The sequence below is a fragment of the Podarcis cretensis genome (genome assembly GCF_951804945.1).
Source record: "Podarcis cretensis genome assembly, chromosome: 4".
Taxonomy (NCBI): Eukaryota; Metazoa; Chordata; class Lepidosauria; order Squamata; family Lacertidae; genus Podarcis; species Podarcis cretensis.
Genome location: NC_137173.1, coordinates 3,298,772 through 3,316,941, shown reverse-complemented (window position 1 = coordinate 3,316,941; position 18,170 = coordinate 3,298,772). Strand labels below are relative to the sequence as shown.

Sequence of the window (18,170 nt, the reverse complement as noted above, 5' to 3'; positions counted from 1 at the left end):
TCAAGCTAGACTCCAGGAGGGCTAGAAACACGTTAGGGCTTGTTGGGTTGGTTGGCTGCTTGGTTTTGGAGTGGGAGCAGGGCTGTTATATGGGATTTGCAGAAGGCCAAACTCAGTGCTGCCCTAGGCACTAAAACTCTGCATTTGCATCATCCTAGAATTATAGGTGCTTTTGAATTCTAGTGCTGGAGGAGACTCTTGAGAGTCCCATGGACTACAAGAAGAACAAACCGATCCATTCTTAAGGAAATCAGCCCTGAGTACTCACTGGAAGGACAGATCGTGAAGCTGAGGCTCCAAGACTTTGGCCACCTCATGAGAAGAGAAGACTCCCTGGAGAAGACCCTGATGTTGGGAAAGATGGAGGGCGCAAGGAGAAGGGGACGACAGAGGATGAGATGGTTGGACAGTGTTCTCGAAGCTACCAGCATGAGTTTGACCAAACTGCGGGAGGCAGTGGAAGACAGGAGTGCCTGGCATGCTCTGGTCCATGGGGGCATGAAGAGTCGGACATGACTAAATGACTAAACAACAACAACAACAGAATTATAGGGCTGGGAGGGGCAAAGGGTCATCTAGACCAACTACCGATGGTGCAAGTGTTTGCATAATCACAAATTGCACCAATGCCATTGATGGCGCTCTCCTGTTTGGATTTTCAAAGCAATAGGGAACCTTGGGATTCTGGGAGGAGAAAGTGTGCAATATCATTAGACGGAAGAGACTACTGCTTGTATCCAAGGAGGAATTAAAGGAAGCATGGGGGTTCACAATCCACATTAAGCTGCAGTGTGGACAGAGCCGTAGACCAGGAGGTCTTGCATGTAGAAGGTCTCACATTCATTCCCCAAAGGCGTCTTCCAGAGAGGGCTGGAAAAGAATCCCTTGCCTGAAACCCTGGCGAGCTGCTGTCCGTCAGTGTAGACAATACTGAGATGAATGAACCCATGTCCCAACTTGGCAGCTGTTCCTCTGCTCCTAGGGTTGTGGGGCAGCTGTGTGTGTGCAGCAGCCAAAGACTAAATCGTTCATCTGCTAGAAGGGTGTGGTGGTAGATGCAGAAGCAGCCGCCATGTCCGTAGTATCCAATTTCTGGCTCGACACAGAACTGTAGAGTTGGAAGGACCCCCAGGGCCTCTGGACATGCTGTTGCCCACCCCCCATGGTCCAAGAGCTGCACCCCAGCACCACCTATGGCATCCCAAGGGGTCTTGGGGCTCACCTGTCCAGCTCACACTTCCCTGGGTGCCCATCAGAAATACACTAGTCCTGCCAGCGGATTGGACCTTCTGCCAGCACCGTCCACCAGCCCTGCGTGACCCACTTTTTGCAGGGCAAGTTCTCCTTCCAAAAAATGATGATGATGATATCGCAGCAGCCGGCTGAGGAGCAGGAAGGAGGCTTTGCTGGCATGCTTCCTGCTCCTCTGGCGCATCTCAGATGGCTTTGCCCATGATGAGGACGCTCATGATGAATACCATGGCGAAGAAGACCCACATGAAGAAGCGGTCCATCACCTTGGCAATCTTCTTCCACTCCCCGGTCCGCCTGGAAGCCGCCTTCTGGTCCCGGAAGCAGTTGGCAATGTACTCCACGTTCCTGAGGATGCTGTGGTGGTGGCAGAGGCAGCGGCTCTTGGCGCAGGGGGCCTGATCCGCAGACTCGCCCTCCCCACCCTCCAGGTCCACGTACTGGCTGCCCTCGCCCCAGCCGGGCTGCTCCGAGGGGCTGCTGGGCCCCTGCGAAGGAGACCGGCGGGGCAGGGCTTCCTCACCGGGGGATCTCCCCATGCCCACCCCCCGCGTGGGGGCCCCACCGTTGGCCACGCGGGCTTTGGGGGCGGGCTCCGGCTCCGGCCGGGGGCTCTTGCAGCTCTCCCCCACTTCGTAGACGAAGAAGATGCGGGCCATGTACTGCAGGATGAGCTTCTTGGCCCACCTGGGGACGGGTTTGGCGCCAGGGCCGCAGTGGTGGATGTTCATGATGAAGATGGTCAAGGCGGTCGAGGCCGTGATCATGGTCATGGTGGCGATGTAGTATTTGCCTGCAGGTGGAGGGGTCGGGGAGCGGGGGACGGACGGACAAGAGGAGACGCTCCTTTAGCACCTGAGAGCGGCCATCACACCAATCCAGGGTGCTGCACTACAACTCCCATCAGCCCCCACCAGGAGCCTGAAATTGAGGGAGCACCGGGCTGGGGAAGGCAACATGAGACCTTCGCAGGTATTATTATTATTATTATTATTATTATTATTATTATTATTATTAATTTTATTATTTATACCCCACCCATCCAGCTGGGTTTCCCCAGCCACTCTGGGCAGCTCCCAACTGAATATTAATAACACAATAAAACATTAAATATAATAATAATAATAATAATAATAATAATAATAATAATAATTTTTTAAAAATATTAAAATTAACCTGAGGTACCACTGTAATAGTTAATTCATTCCGGAGGTCTGTTCTTAACCTGAAACTGTTCTTAACCTGAAGCACCACTTTAGCTAATGGGGCCTCCCGCTGCTGCCGCACAATTTCTGTTCTCATCCTGAAGCAAAGTTCTTAACCCGAGGTACTATTTCTGGGTTAGCGGAGTCTGTAACCTAAAGCATGAGTAACCCAAGGTACCACTGTAAATTTATTAAATTTTAAAAAATTATTAATTTTTTTTAAAAAAAAACCTGCCCTCCCCAGCCAAGACTCAAGGCGGCTAACATCAGGTATAAAAACAATTGATTAAAATACAACTTAAAAACAAAATTAAAATACAACATTAAAATGCAGCCTCATTTCAGTAGAAGCTCAAATCAAAAACTTTTTTGGGGATGAAAACGTCAGATCTTCACCAAGGCCAACTATCCAGACTGGTCCTATGTGGGCCAGAAAAAAGCCAGGGAAATCCCCAACTAGGAGTTCCATCACAGAAGGAAAAAGGGAAAGAGGGGGAGGGAATCAAGTTGATTCCAAGCCAAAGGCCAGGCAGAACAACTCCGTCTTACAGGCCCTGCGGAAAGAAATCAGATCCTGCAGATGTCAACCCCAAACATGCAATATCCCTTTTTTCAGTTTCCTTGTTTCTGGGCGGGGTCCAGAGATGCCACAATCCTCACCTTCTCCCCCCAGGGATTACTCACCGATGAGGGGCACGTTCTCCGAGGGGGGCATGCTCTCGGCCACCAGCAGCTGGAAGACGGTCAGTGCCAGGAGGACGGTCACCCCCAGGGACACCTTCTCCCCGGAGTCAGCCGGGAGGTAGAAGCCCAGCGGGGCCAGGAAAGAGATCATGATGCAGGGGAGAAGCAGGTTGAAGATGTAGAAGGAAGCCCTCCTCTTGAGGAGGAGCGTGTAGGTGACGTCCGGGTAGGGCTCCGAGCAGCACCCGTAGGTGACCACGCTGCGCTTGGCCGGCATCCCCAACACCTCCCATTCCACGTTCTCCACGAAGTCCGTCAGGTCCCCCGTCTCCTGCTTGTTCAGGATGTCGATCTGGTTGCCGTTGTACGTCCAGGAGCCAAAGGTCAGTCGACACTGCTGGCCGTCAAAAGGGAAGTAGGAGACGTCCACCTTGCAGGAGCTCTTGGTAATGGCCGGAGAGTCCCACATGATCTGGCCGTCCGAGTGGATCACTACGTTGGTCTCCATCGAGCCCGTGAACTGGTCATCGGCGCTGGAGGAGGGGGAAGGACAGGAATAACTATTATTGTTATTATTTATACTCCACCCATCTGGCTGGGTTTCCCCAGCCACTCTGGGAGGCTCCCAACAGAATACAGTGTTGATTTGTAGTGTCCCGTGCACAGCGGAATGATGAGGAATACGTGCACATACTCTATATTGCTTTATTTACATTTCAAAGCTGGTAGATTACAGAAAAACATCTTGCCTCTGCCGGAGCAGAAAAAGCATCCTCTCTCCTCTGAAGCACGGAGTGAATCACACACTGAGAGAACAGTGAAAAACAGGAAACCAGTGTACGTCACATCCAGTCTCCCTTTCCCATGAGAAACCCAACAGTACAGACTGTGGAATGTAAACACCTGTCTCGTGACAAGCACTTCGCTGCACAGGGAAGAGAGCAGAAACCAACATACAGTGGTACCTCGGGTTAAGTACTTAATTCGTTCCGGAGGTCTGTTCTTAATCTGAAACTGTTCTTAACCTGAAGCACCACTTTAGCTAATGAGGCATCTGATCAAGGCCTGTATTTTAAAATGAGCTTAAAGATATATTTGCCAGGCAGAAAACCAGCTGGCTAAGGACTTTGGCAGATGTTTGTCCTCCTGGACAAGGGCCCCCCTGATTTATAGCAAGAGACAAAATTCTCAAAGTTGTAAAAGGGAATTATGGGCTGGGAGCAAAGGTTACACTGACCCTACATATTACAGAATACAATCAAGCTGCAAAAACATTAATTAAGAGTTAGTAAATAGTAGGATTTATTGTCCCCTTCATGGATCACTGCCTTGCCGTGGCGAAGGGGCTTGAATAACTCAGAGAAGCTATGAACTATGCCGAGCAGGGCACCCAAGATGAACAGGTCATAGTGGAGAGTTTTGACCAAACGTGATCCACCTGGAGGAGGAACCGGCAAGCCACTCCAGTATCCCTGCCAAGAAAACTCCATGGACAAAGACAACAGGCATATAAAAGTTATAACACTGGAAGATGAGCCCCTCAGGTCGGAAGGTGTCCAACATGCTACTGGGGAAGAGCGGAGGACAAGTACAAGTAGATCCAGAGTTGATGAAGCGGCTGGGCCAAAGCCGAAAGGACGCTCAGTTGCAGATATGCCTGGAAGCGAAAGGAAAGTCCAATGCTGTAAAGAAAAATATTGCATAGAAACCTGGAATGTAAGAACCATGAACCTGGGTAAGTTGGATGTGGTCAAAAATGAGATGGCAAGAATAAATATTGACATCCTGGGCATCAGTGAACTAAAATGGACGGGAATGGGTGAATTCAGTTCGGATGACCATCATATCTACTACTGTGGGCAAGAAAACCGTAAAAGAAATGGAGTGGCCCTCATAGTCAACAAAAGAGTGGCGAAAGCTGTACTGGGATGCAATCCCAAAAATGATAGAATGATCTCGATACGAATCCAAGGCAGACCTTTTAACATCACAGTAATCCAAGTTTATGCACCAACTACTGCTGCTGAAGAAACTGAAATTGACAAATTCTATGAAGACTTACAAGACCTTATAGAAGTGACACCAAAGAAGGATGTTCTTCTCATTATAGGGGATTGGAATGCTAAAGTAGGGAATCAAGAGATAAAAGGAACAACTGGTAAGTTTGGCCTTGGAGATCAAAACGAAGCAGGGCAAAGGCTAATAGAGTTCTGTCAAGAGAACAAACTGGTCATCACAAACACGCTTTTCCAACAACACAAGAGACGACTCTACACATGGACATCACCAGATGGGCAGCATCGTAATCAGATTTATTATTTTCTCTGCAGCCAAAGATGGAGAAGCTCTATACAGTCAGCAAAAACAAGACCTGGAGCTGACTGTGGCTCAGATCATCAGCTTCTTATAGCAAAATTCAAGCTTAAACTGAAGAAAGTAGGAAAAACCACTGGGCCGGTAAGATACAATCTGAATCAAATCCCTTATGAATACACAGTGGAAGTGAGGAACAGGTTTAAGGATTTAGATTTGTTGGACAGAGTGCCTGAAGAACTATGGGTGGAGGCTCACAACATTATACAGGAGGCAGCAACAAAAACCATCCCAATGAAAAGGAAATGCAAGAAAGCAAAGTGGCTGTCCAACGAGGCCTTACAAATAGCAGGGGAGAGAAGGCAAGCAAAATGCGAGGGAGATAGTGAAAGATACAGGAAATTGAATGCAGATTTCCAAAAAATAGCAAGGAGAGACAAGAAAGCCTTCTTAAACGAGCAATGCAAAGAAATAGAGGAAAACAACAGAATGGGAAGAACCAGAGATCTGTTCAAGAAAATTGGAGATATGAAAGGAACATTTCGTACAAAGATTACCATAATAAAGGACAAAAGTGGTAAGGACCTAACAGAAGCAGAAGACATCAAGAAGAGGTGGCAAGAATACACAGAGGAATTATACCAGAAAGAAACGGATGTCTCATATACCCCAGGTAGTGTGGTTGCTGACCTTGAGCCAGACATCCTGGAGAGTGAAGTCAAATGGGCCTTAGAAAGCACTGCAAATAACAAGGCCAGTGGAAGTGATGATATTCCAGCTGAACTATTTAAAATTCTAAAAGATGATGCTGTTAAGGTGCTACACTCAATATGCCAGCAAATTTGGAAAACTCAGCAGTGGCCAGAGGATTGGAGAAGATCAGTCTACATCCCAATCCCAAAGAAGGGCAGTGCCAAAGAATGCTCCAACTACCGCACAATTGCACTCATTTCACACGCTAGCAAGGTTATGCTTAAAATTCTACAAGGCAGGCTTAAGCAGTATGTGGACCGAGAACTCCCAGAAGTGCAAGCTGGATTTCGAAGGGGCAGAGGAACCAGAGACCAAATTGCAAACATGCGCTGGATTATGGAGAAAGCTAGAGAGTTCCAGAAAGACATCTACTTCTGCTTCATTGACTATGCAAAAGCCTTTGACTGTGTCGACCACAGCAAACTATGGCAAGTTCTTAAAGAAATGGGAGTGCCTGATCACCTCATCTGTCTCCTGAAAAATCTCTATGTGGGACAAGAAGCTACAGTTAGAACTGGATATGGAACAACTGATTGATTCAAAATTGGGAAAGAGTACGGCAAGGCTGCATATTGTCTCCCTGCTTATTTAACTTATATGCAGAATTCATCATGCGAAAGGCAGGGCTGGATGAATCCCAAGCCGGAATTAAGATTGCCGGAAGAAATATCAACAACCTCAGATATGCAGATGACACAACCTTGATGGCAGAAAGTGAGGAGGAATTAAAGAACCTTTTAATGAGGGTGAAAGAGGAGAGCGCAAAATATGGTCTGAAGCTCAACATCAAAAAAATGAAGATCATGGCCACTGGTCCCATCACCTCCTGGCAAATAGAAGGGGAAGAAATGGAGGCAGTGAGAGATTTTACTTTCTTGGGCTCCATGATCACTGCAGATGGTGACAGCAGTCACGAAATTAAAAGACGCCTGCTCCTTGGGAGAAAGGCGATGGCAAACCTAGACAGCGTCTTAAAAAGCAGAGACATCACCTTGCCAACAAAGGTCCGTATAGTTAAAGCTCTGGTTTTCCCAGTAGTGATGTATGGAAGTGAGAGCTGGACCATCAAGAAGGCTGATCGCCGAAGAATTGATGCTTTTGAATTATGGTGCTGGAGGAGACTCTTGAGAGTCTCATGGACCGCAAGAAGATCAAACGTATCCATTCTTAAGGAAATCAGCCCTGAGTGCTCACTGGAAGGACAGATCGTGAAGCTGAGGCTTCAATACTTTGGCCACCTCATGAGAACAGAAGACTCCCTGGAAAAGACCCTGATATTGGGAAAGATGGAGGGCACAAGGAGACGACAGAGGACAAGATGGTTGGACAGTGTTCTCGAAGCTACAAACATGAGTCTGACCAAACTGCGGGAGGCAGTGGAAGACAGGAGTGCCTGGCGTGCTCTGGTCCATGGGGTCACGAAGAGTTGGACACGACTAAACGACTAAACAACAACAACAAGGATTTATTGTTTAACAGAAAATAATACCATGTGCCTCCCATTAGAGACTAGCCACATTTTCCTAAGGTTAAAGGGCAAGAGCTAATGGGAAAAGCACCTGGCTGGGAAAGGGGGGTGTAAATTGAAGAGGTTTTACTTTTAAAAGCTATCTATGTTAATGTATGAGATTTGTTGGCTTAAATGTAATGATGCAAAGGATTTAGAAAGTAAGAAATGTTAGATTCTTATGTTAGATTCTTATTTCATTGATGGTGTGTGAGAATGTGAACCCAAGATCTCTGTTTTAAGACAAAATGTAAGACAGAATGAGCCATCTGTTTTAGTCATCTATTTTGGAATGGGGGGCAACAAGGGCAAAAGGTGATCTGGTAATTAAGGTGCCTTGTTGAGGCAAATGTAAGATATATGGCTACTTGTTTGCCATTTATGGATAGAAGGAAATATAGCTTTTTGTTTCCCATAAAAGGCAAGAGGAAATGGGTGTATCTTTTGTGATTGGTTCTAGCAAACAGCCAATAGGAATTTCAACCAGGCTGATTGGAGAGAGGCAGCCAAAGGAGGAGCAAGGGGGCTGGATTAAGGAAATATAAGTGCTGGCCATAATGGCAGGAGCCAGGCCAGAGCTTGGTAACCATATACCACTGTGTCTCTCATTTATTTGTCTGACAAATAAATTATTATTTTAATTTCTCTATTGCTGCGTTGAATATTTCATTCCAGCTAAGCGTTAACCACAAGCAGGGTGCTACATTTTATGGTGCCTCCGTGAGTCGGATAAGTGGTCTGCTGGAACGCAGCCCCTTCGCCCTACTGGGCAGGGTACAAGGGGGAGGACCACTAACCGCTTACCCAGCGCGCACTGGAACATTTTTCCAGGGGAATGCGGAAGTCTCATCTGTCTGATACCCTGCTCACTGATGGCGATGGACCGGGGGGAACCAGAGAAATAAACAGGGAACCAGCTAAGGGTAAGTGCACAAAGGGGTTTAATTTCTCTATTGCTGCGTTGAATATTTCATTCCAGCTAAGCGTTAACCACAAGCAGGGTGCTACATTTTATGGTGCCTCCTGCTGCCGCCGCGCCGCTGGAGCACCATTTCTGTTCTCATCCTGAAGCAAAGTTCTTAACCTGAAGCACAAAGTTCTTAACCTGAAGCATCCTGAAGCAAAGTTCTTAACCTGAAGTTCTCAACCTGAAGCACTATTTCTGGGTTAGCGGAGTATGTAACCTGAAGCATATGTAACCTGAAGCGTATGTAACCCGAGGTACCACTGTATTAAAAACACAAAATAGGGGGTGTCTTATACATGGGGGCGTCTTATAGACGGAAAAACATGGTAATTCCCCACATTCCAGCTCTCCTGATCCAAATTTCTACCACTTCTCTTCCTCCTCACCAAAAACATGCAACATGGCGCCTCCAAGTTTTCCCATTGCAAGGCCCAGATTTTGTCCCCCAACCCCCACCCCACATGGTTAAGCAGGAGGGAAATGCTGTCCAACAAAGATTCCTTGTTTACATGTCTGGCACACAGTTCCCCTAATGTGAGCACCAAAGAATTGCTTGCTTATTGCATTCATATCCTAGCTTTTTCTCCCTGAAGCTTGAAGTGACTTACATGGTTCTACTGCCCCCCCATCTAATCCCCACAACACCCCTGTGAGGTAGGCCTGGCAGCATTAAACATTAAAAACTTCCCTAAACAGGGCTGCCTTCAGATGTCTTTTTAAAGTCAGATAGTTGTTTATTTTCTTGACATCTGATGGGAGGGTGTTCCACAGGGCAGGCCCCACCACCGGGAAGGCCCTCTGCCTGGCTCCCTGTAACCTCACTTCTTGCAGGGAGGGAACCGCCAGAAGGCCCTCGGAGCTGGACCTCAGTGTCTGGGCTAGACGATGGGATGGAGACGCTCCTTCAGGCATACAGGACTGAGGCCGTTTAGGGCTTTAAAGGGCAGCACACTTTGAATTGTGCTTGGAAACGTGCTGGGAGCCAATAAAGGTCTTTCAGGACCGGTGTTATGGGGTCTCGGTGGCCACTCCCAGTCACCAGTCTAGCTGCCGCATTCTGAAATAATTGCAGTTTCCGATGAAGCACCAGTGCCAAGTCAGGAAAGCAGCTCTCTGTTTTCAGGAGAACATCCATTTCATTTCATTTACAGTGGTACCTCAGTTTTCGAACGTAATCCATTCCGGAAGACGTTGGACTTCTGAAAACTGAAGCAATTACTTCCGGAAGCATTTACTTCCAGAAAACTCAATGCAGAAGCTATGCGGCACGTTTGACTTCCGAAAAGCATTTGAAAACCGAAGCAATTACTTCTGGGTTTTCGGTGTTCGAAAACCGAAATGTCTGACTTTCGAGACATTCAAAAACCGGGGTACCACTGTACTATAATCCTACCCTGCTTTTCACTCATGTGAGTCATAAAGCGGCTTACATACTGTCAGGGAACTGCCATCGGAGCCAGAGGAGGAGGGAGGGCTCCAGAGGGATGCCGGAGAGCATCCCAGGAGGGAGAGAGGCAGCCCATTTGCTGGGGAAGGAAATCACATAGCACCAGTGGAGAAGGGGGGCAGATGGGGGAATCGGCGAGGGGGCTCCATGACTCCTCGCCGGAGACCAGCGGGGAGAGCACGGGTCCTCCGCTGCCCACACCCTCCCTGCGCAGAAGGCTTCCGCGCAGGGAGAGTAGGTGGAGACTAGGCATCAAAGAGCTTCTTTGCTAGAAGAAGTTCAAGAAACGCCCACTGACGGATTCTGCCAGCGATTGAGGCAGCCACGGATGAGTGGCTGTCCGGACAGAAAGGGTTCACCCAGGTAACCCAGCCAGGTGTGGCGACGACTTACGCACGAGCAACCCCTAGAACCATTACACATACAATAAATAATAATTACTATTAATAACTATTTTAGAACTATAATAATTATAATAATAACGGTTGCTGGGTTTAGATAATCAAAATTTATGTGTTGTAAAACAGCTAATAAAAAGGAGTAGAAAACAAACATAGGGAAAAGAGGGGTGGAAAGTCAATAAGAAACTTTGTATGTTAAAAAAATTGTATAATGATAAATGCTTTTAAATATCGTTGAGGACTTAATACAAATGATATAAAAACAATAAATAGTAACTTAGTGAAGGTAAAGGTAAAGGGACCCCTGACCGTTAAGTCCAGTCGTGACCGACTCTGGGGTTATGGCACTCATCTCGCTTTACTGGCCGAGGGAGCCAGCGTACAGCTTCCGGGTCATGTGGCCAGCATGACTAAGCCACTTCTGGCGAACCAGAGCAGCGCACGGAAATGCCGTTTACCTTCCTGCTGGAGCAGTACCTATTAATCTACTTGCACTCTGACGTGCTTTCGAATGGCTAGGTTGGCAGGAGCTGGGACCGAGCAACGGGAGCTCACCCCGTCGCGGGGATTCGAACCGCTGAACTTCTGATCGGCAAGCCCAAGAGGCTCAGTGGTTTAGACCACAGCGCCACTTGCAACATATATAAAATAAAGAACAAATCAACAATAAAACAATCGCCTTCTATAAATCATTAGCAAAACAACTTATAAAATGGATTAAACAGCACAACCACAAGAAGCCATTTTATAAAATTTGCAGAGCGTTCCAGGACTCATAACCCACAAAACAATATGAAGAACATTAGCAGACTAACAACCAAAAACAAACTTAAAGCACTGCTGAATCCAGACACTTTCTCTCCCTGCTCCAGTGACTCATAGTCTTCCACTTAGTTCAACAAAAAACACCTTCGTAGAACATCTTTTAAAGGGAAGGGCTGTGGTGCCACAAGGGTCCTTCTGTGAAACCTACTTGTTATACAGAACGATGTCCGGCCTCCAGACGTAGCTGCTTGGGATCCGTATGGTGTCAATGCCATCGTAAGCCTCCTTCTCCCAGCTCAGGTAGGCGTCCACCCACACCTGCCGGATCCACAGGTAAGCCGTCAAGATTTGATTCCTCTCATCCTGCAAGGCAAGAGGGAAAACAACCTCAGATACAGGGTGCAAGGAGCACACCTTATGCTCTGCTTTTCTTGCAGAGCGGGGCATCGGATGGGGAATCTGGGGGAAATCGGCTTTGACACACACACACACACACACACACACACACGCAATGCAATACCTCCTTTTTTTCTTTAGAGGTGAGGAAGGAATAGACCAAGTGCCATTGCCCAGTCTGGTTTCTAATCCTAATTGCTAAAAACTGGAAAAAAGAAACTGTGCCAACAGAAAAGGAATGGCAAGACAAACTGTTATCTAGTACAGTATATTGTACTGGCTAGATTAACAGAAGCAATTAGAGATCACACTAGACAAGAGTTTCAAAAAGCATGGGGAAAACGCAGGGAACACTTCACAAAACAGTGCCCTAAAATACATACCTGGACTTGTTTTGATTAATGTCTTCAGGAGACTTTGTGGATATTTAAGTTATAATTAGAAAATTCTTAATAATTATTCAGAAAGGAAACATTTATAGGAAGTAAATAAAGAGGTCAGATACAGGATAAAGGAAGTCTTTTATTTGGTTGTTTGTATTGTTGTATTGTTGTATGGAAGTGAGAGCTGGACCATAAAGAAGGCAGATCGCCGAAGAATTGATGCTTTTGAATTATGGTGCTGGAGGAGACTCTTGAGAGTCCCATGGACTGCAAGAAGAACAAACCGATCCATTCTTAAGGAAATCAGCCCTGAGTGCTCACTGGAAGGACAGATCCTGAAGCTGAGGCTCCAAGACTTTGGCCACCTCATGAGAAGAGAAGACTCCCTGGAAAAGACCCTGATGTTGGGAAAGATGGAGGGCACAAGGAGAAGGGGACGACAGAGGACGAGATGGTTGGATAGTGTCTTCGAAGCTACAAACATGAGTCTGACCAAACTGCGGGAGGCAGTGGAAGACAGGAGTGCCTGGCGTGCTCTGGTCCATGGGGTCACGAAGAGTCGGACATGACTAAACGACTAAAACAACAACAACATTGTTGTATGTTATGCTCATTGTATGTTAAAAGTAAAGGTAAAGGGACCCCTGACCATTAAGTCCAGTCGCCAACGAATCTGGGATTGTGGCGCTCACCTTGCTTTATTGGCCGAGGAAGCCGGTGTACAGCTTCCGGATCATGCGGCCAGCATGACTAAGCCGTTTCTGGTGAACCAGAGAAGCGCACGGAAACGCCATTTACCTTCCCGCCAGAGCGGTACCTGTTTATCTACTTGAACTTTGATGTGCTTTTGAACTGCTAGTTGGCAGGAACTGGGACCGAGCAATGGGAGCTCACCCCCTTGCGGGGATTCAAACCGCTGACCTTCTGATCGGCAAGTCCTAGGCTCTGTGGTTTAACCCACAGAGCCACCCGCATCCCAGTCATTTGCTTACCTCCCTGAAATGCAAAAAGAAAGTCATATTTCATTTAGATGGAGATTGAATGAAGACTTATTAGATTATCAAAAAGCGAGATGAGTGCCGCAACCCCAGAGTTGTCCATGACTGGACCTAATGGTCGGGGGTCCCTTTCCCCTTTAAGCAAATAGCGAATGAAAGTCTCCAGTTGGGAAAAGAGAACTCAAAGCAGTTCGGCAAAACAGGGCCCTGGCTTAGCCAACCAAGACCAAAACCCCATGCAATGGGGCGCAAGACACAGTGGATCTATCCATAGCCGTCCAGCCTCTTCTGACAAGAGTGCTCTGACCCTCGGCTGCATTTGAAGCCTCTTCCACCCGCCCTCCAAGCACCAAAGGACTCACCATGTCGATGATCTGGGACAGGGTGACCTGCAGCGTGACATTGAGAGCTCTGTCTGTGTCTTCCGCCGGACGCAGCGCGTTGGAGTAGTTGGCAAACAGGTCATTGAGCAGCTTGTAGGCAAACTTGCCCTGAGCCCCTGAGCAGCCTGGGGAAAAAGGAGGCCAAGTTGTGGGGCAGGGAGGAGGGGGGGGGAGAGAGAACAAAGGAAAGGTCCATGTCAGCTGTTTCCAAAATATTTAAAGGCCACCAAAACCTTGGTTCCATAAATTCCTGTGCCCCCTTCTCTACCCTATGAAAAGCAGAATGACAGTTTGCACAACCCACTAAGGAAGATAGGAAGACAATAAACTTCAAAGCAGCAGCAATTTAGTTGCACACGTGTTGAAAATCCAGTTAAAACTATTTCACAGAATCGTAGAGTTGGAAGGGACAACAAGGGTCATCTACGGGTGAAACTCAAAAAAATTAGAATATCATGGAAAAGTTCGTTTATTTCAGTAATTCAACTTAAAAGGTGAAACTAATATATGAGATAGACTCAAGACATGCAAAGTGAGATATGTCAAGCTTTGATTTGTTATAATTGTAATGATCATGGCGTACAGCTGATGAAAACCCCAAATTAACAATCTCAGAAAATTAGAATATTATATGAAATCAGCAAAACAAGGATTTCAAATAGAGCAAGACTGGACATCTGAGAAGTAGAAGCAGATCTCGCTTTGCATGTCATGAGTCTATCTCATATATTAGTTTCACCTTTTAAGTTGAATTACTGAAATAAATGAACGTTTCCACAATATTCTCATTTTTTGAGTTTCACCTGTAGTCCTAATATATAATTTTTATTAACTTTTCTAATTACATTTCAAAATATTAATTTAAACAACCTTAAATCAATGACTTCCCATCTTCTCTTTCGGTGGTTCATTTTGCATACCACACATCCCTGCATATATTACATGAACTAAACCATTCAGTAATCCATTGTTACATCCATCAAAACTTATTTATACTGTTGAATTTATCTTAGTGCTACCAGCGTTTTTAAATAAACACAATTTCCACCCATATATTCAGTGAACATTTTCCATTCTTCTTTAAACATACATTTTCCTTGTTCTCTTATTCTATATGTTAAATTTGCACAAGGATCATTTAGTCCAACCCCTCCAACATGCCCAACCTGGGGCTCGAACCCCCGACCCTGAGTTTAAGATTCTCCTGCTCTACCAGCTGAGCTATCCCAACTGAGCTATTTCATTTATTTCACTCAACAAAACTGATGAACTTGAAAGGGACGGTGCTTGCTACATCCCTGCTGGAAGTATATTTCACAGCACAGTAAATTCCTGACTTTTGGACGGTGGTTTTGGGGGTGGGGTGCCAAAAGTTGCCTCTCCGTTGATGGCCATTGCTGCCTCCTGTGGGAGTGTTAACGGAGAAATCTGAGGGCAACCTTGGACAAAAAGCAAGGACATCAGCCAGGAATACCAGAGCAAAACAGCAGCCAGTAGGCTTGGTCTTGATTGAAGACTGTAGCGACAGGACTCCCACCTGCCACCAGCTGCAACAAGATGAAAGCCCCGAACAAAAGAGCCCCCAAACTTTTATTAGCTGCTAATCCCCATGTTAGGGACGCGGGTGGCGCTGTGGGTTAAACCACAGAGCCTAGGGCTTGCCGATCAGAAGGTCGTGGTTCGAATCCCCGTGACAGGGCGAGCTCCTGTTGCTCGGTCCCTGCTCCTGCCCACCTAGCAGTTTGAAAGCATGTCAAAGTGCAAGTAGATAAATAGGTACCGCTCCGGCGGGAAGGTAAACGGCGTTTCTGTGTGCTGCTCTGGTTCGCCAGAAGCGGCTTAGTCATGCCGGCCACATGACCCGGAAGCTGTATGCCGGCTCCCTCTGCCAATAAAGCAAGATGAGCGCCGCAACCCCAGAGTCGGCCACGACTGGACCTAATGGTCAGGGGTCCCTTTACCTTTAACCCCCATGTTACACCCCCCCCCCAAACTACATCACTCATACATCATGAAAGGGGAGGTCTGGTGGCAGTGATTTGAGCATCCTGGACCCTGCCCCATGGTTCCCCTTGCCCTCCACCAAACACCCATCAAGTGTAACAAAAGAGATATTAACATTTCCCTGTTTCCCAGCCAAGTAAATTGCACCCTTTTGTCTTCATCAGGGTTTGTTATTTCCGGAATGGCCACCTGTCCGGCACTCAGGTATCAGGATACCAGGAATGATCGCTCAGGCAGAGGGGCTGCTGAGTAGCTGAGCTCACATGTCTATATGCATTTCTGAAGTTTTCCCAGTGAGCCGGTACATAGGTACATTGATCAGTCAATTCTTACATTTGGTATCGTGCAGCAAAGGCCATTTGAATAGATAGGAAGAAACTGTGATGAAGTGGTTTGTGGGGACAAATCACAAAAGTCACAAAAGTGATGGTGCTGATTTTGGTAGTGGGCTGCATGTGCATGGTATCTGCTGGAGGGGCAAACCCCCCTCCAACCTATACATAAACTCCTGCAACAGGAGGGAGTTCCACAGATTAACTCTGTGATGCAGGAAGAAGGACTTGCTTTTTATCAGTCCTGAATCTTCCCACGTTGAGCTTCATTGGACGCCCACGAGTTCTGCGCTACGAGAATGGTAGAAAAATGGTCCTCTCCCCATGGACAATTTTCATGTGACAAATGCCCCACCCCCATCCTCTGCTTAAAAACCCCCAAGGAAGGAGAGCCTGCCACCTTCCAAGGGTGTCCATTCCACTGTGGAACAGCTCTTGCCACCAGAAAGTTCTTCTTGGTGTTTAGCCGGGATCTCCTTTCTTTGAGTCCATCAGAAAACAAACTGGCTCCATCTTCCATGGGGCAGCCCTCCAGACTCAGACACAGGCTTGCCGTTGGAGGGAGGGGGGTTTGGGATCGCTAGGGTCTTGTCCCTCTCCAGGGCCATTGGGGACACACATACACACCCTCTGCACACTCAGGCGCAGTGCGGCAAGCCTCCGCAGGCCACCTGCTCTGGATTTCTTCCGCTCACCAAGCACGGGGGTCACATTCGCAGCCCTGTCCCCGGGCAGAATCCCGCAGAGGAGCAGCTCCGAAAGGGCCGTTTGTCCGAGGGGGCTCTTCTGAGCAGTTGCAAGTGCCCCTCCGCGGTGCCGTGCAGGGTTAAGGCATTGCACATGGGTGCAAAGACAGACTCCCCACATGGAAGCCCTGTGAACACGGCGTTCGTTCCACAACATGTGCAAAGAGGATCTCTTCCTTCCTGTGCTGCAGCCAAGACTTCCCAAGTGAGAGGTCAGCCGAGGGCAGCCTGAAGTAGCCCCAGTCAGCAGTCAGTATTATTATTATTATTATTATTATTATTATTATTATTATTTGCATTTATATTCCACCTCTTCCTCCCAGGAACTCAAGGTGGTGAACATGGTTCTCCCTGTCCTCGTTTAACCCCAGCAATGACCCTGAGAGGTAGACTAGGCTGAGAGGGAGAGGGACTGGCCCAGGGTCACACCCAGAGAGGTTTGTGGCCCAGTGTGGGGATTTGAACCCAGGGCCTAGTCCAACACTCTAACCACTACACCCTGCTGCCTCTCACCCACAGAAGGCATGCTCTGCCTCCTTCCAACACAGTGGAGCTAGCCTAAAGTGCCCATCGTGCCACTTTTAAAAGGACAGTTACGCCTCTCTATCCATTTTACAAGCAGGGAAACCAAGGCTGGGAGAGTGATTTAGAATCATTGAAAGGTAGCGTTGGAGGGGACCCAGGGGTCATCTAGTCCAACTCCCTGCAATACAGAAATTGCAGCTAAATTTGCCCAAGGCTCCTTAGCCAGTCCATGCGAAGGCAGAATTTGAACCCAGATCTTCTCTCTCTTTGCCAGATGGAGCCACCTACATTACTTGGACCCCACCGGCTCTCCCCTGTCGGCACCTGTCTCTTCCTCCATTTTTTAAGCTCCTAACAGGCAGGGAATGTTGCAAGATCCGTCCTTTCCTCGGTTTGAAAGTTTAATGACGGGTGTCCCATTTCCCTGGCAGGCGCGTCTATTGACATCTTGCAAGGTTCGCTTACAGATCAAGACACACACATTTCCAGTCCCTAACCAGCTGCATTTCCAAAGCGCAGCCTGGCCTGCATTTCCTCGCAAGAGGGCGATTGAATTGCAATTTAGCTGATGGCAACTCCAGGACACAAACTCTCCGGGGCCAAGTTTCTATGGAGCTGTTAGGACAAACCTCCCCGCCGTGAAAACAACTCTTTTCCCAAGTATGAAACGAATGGCAAAGACAAACGCACGGGTCCTGAGGAGGAGCAGGTAGAATTCTCTCCCAGGTGGGAGGTCAAATGCGAAACCTTAGAATCTGCAGCTGGCCCGGGAGGGGGGACAGGGGGGCAGCCGCTTGATCGAAGGCTTGCAAAATTCCAGGAGGAAACAGCCTTTTGCTTACGAGCAAAAGTCCTTCAAGCAAGCGTCAGAGAGCAGAATAATTTCCTAGCACCACATTTGCGCGGCCCCTTTCCGCTAATAAGAAGCAAAGAAGAAATCAAGGCACCATAAAGGAGAGGTGCAAAGCCTTTTGAAAGTCTTACCTGGTGCCAAGAGCAGACCCAGCCAAGAGGCAGACAGGAGGAAGGTGCCCATCCAAGGATTCGGAGACATCTTCACCCTTGCCAAGGTGAACCTGGGGGGTGGGAGGTGGCGAATCTCGGAAGCGG

At 47.6% G+C, this 18,170-nt stretch overlaps 1 protein-coding gene across 1 annotated transcript; it reads right to left on the bottom strand.

Moving 5' to 3' along the window:
- Positions 1-376: 376 nt before the first annotated feature.
- Positions 377-18,114, bottom strand: CHRNA10 (cholinergic receptor nicotinic alpha 10 subunit; the record flags this gene model as incomplete). The annotated part of the gene is made up of 5 exons (XM_079972167.1): positions 377-2,044; positions 3,141-3,673; positions 11,502-11,656; positions 13,433-13,578; positions 18,045-18,114. 5 exons carry the CDS (start codon positions 18,112-18,114, stop codon positions 1,437-1,439), a joined length of 1,512 nt encoding a protein of 503 aa, XP_079828293.1. The 3' UTR covers positions 377-1,436.
- Between the last annotated feature and the right edge of the window lie 56 nt (positions 18,115-18,170).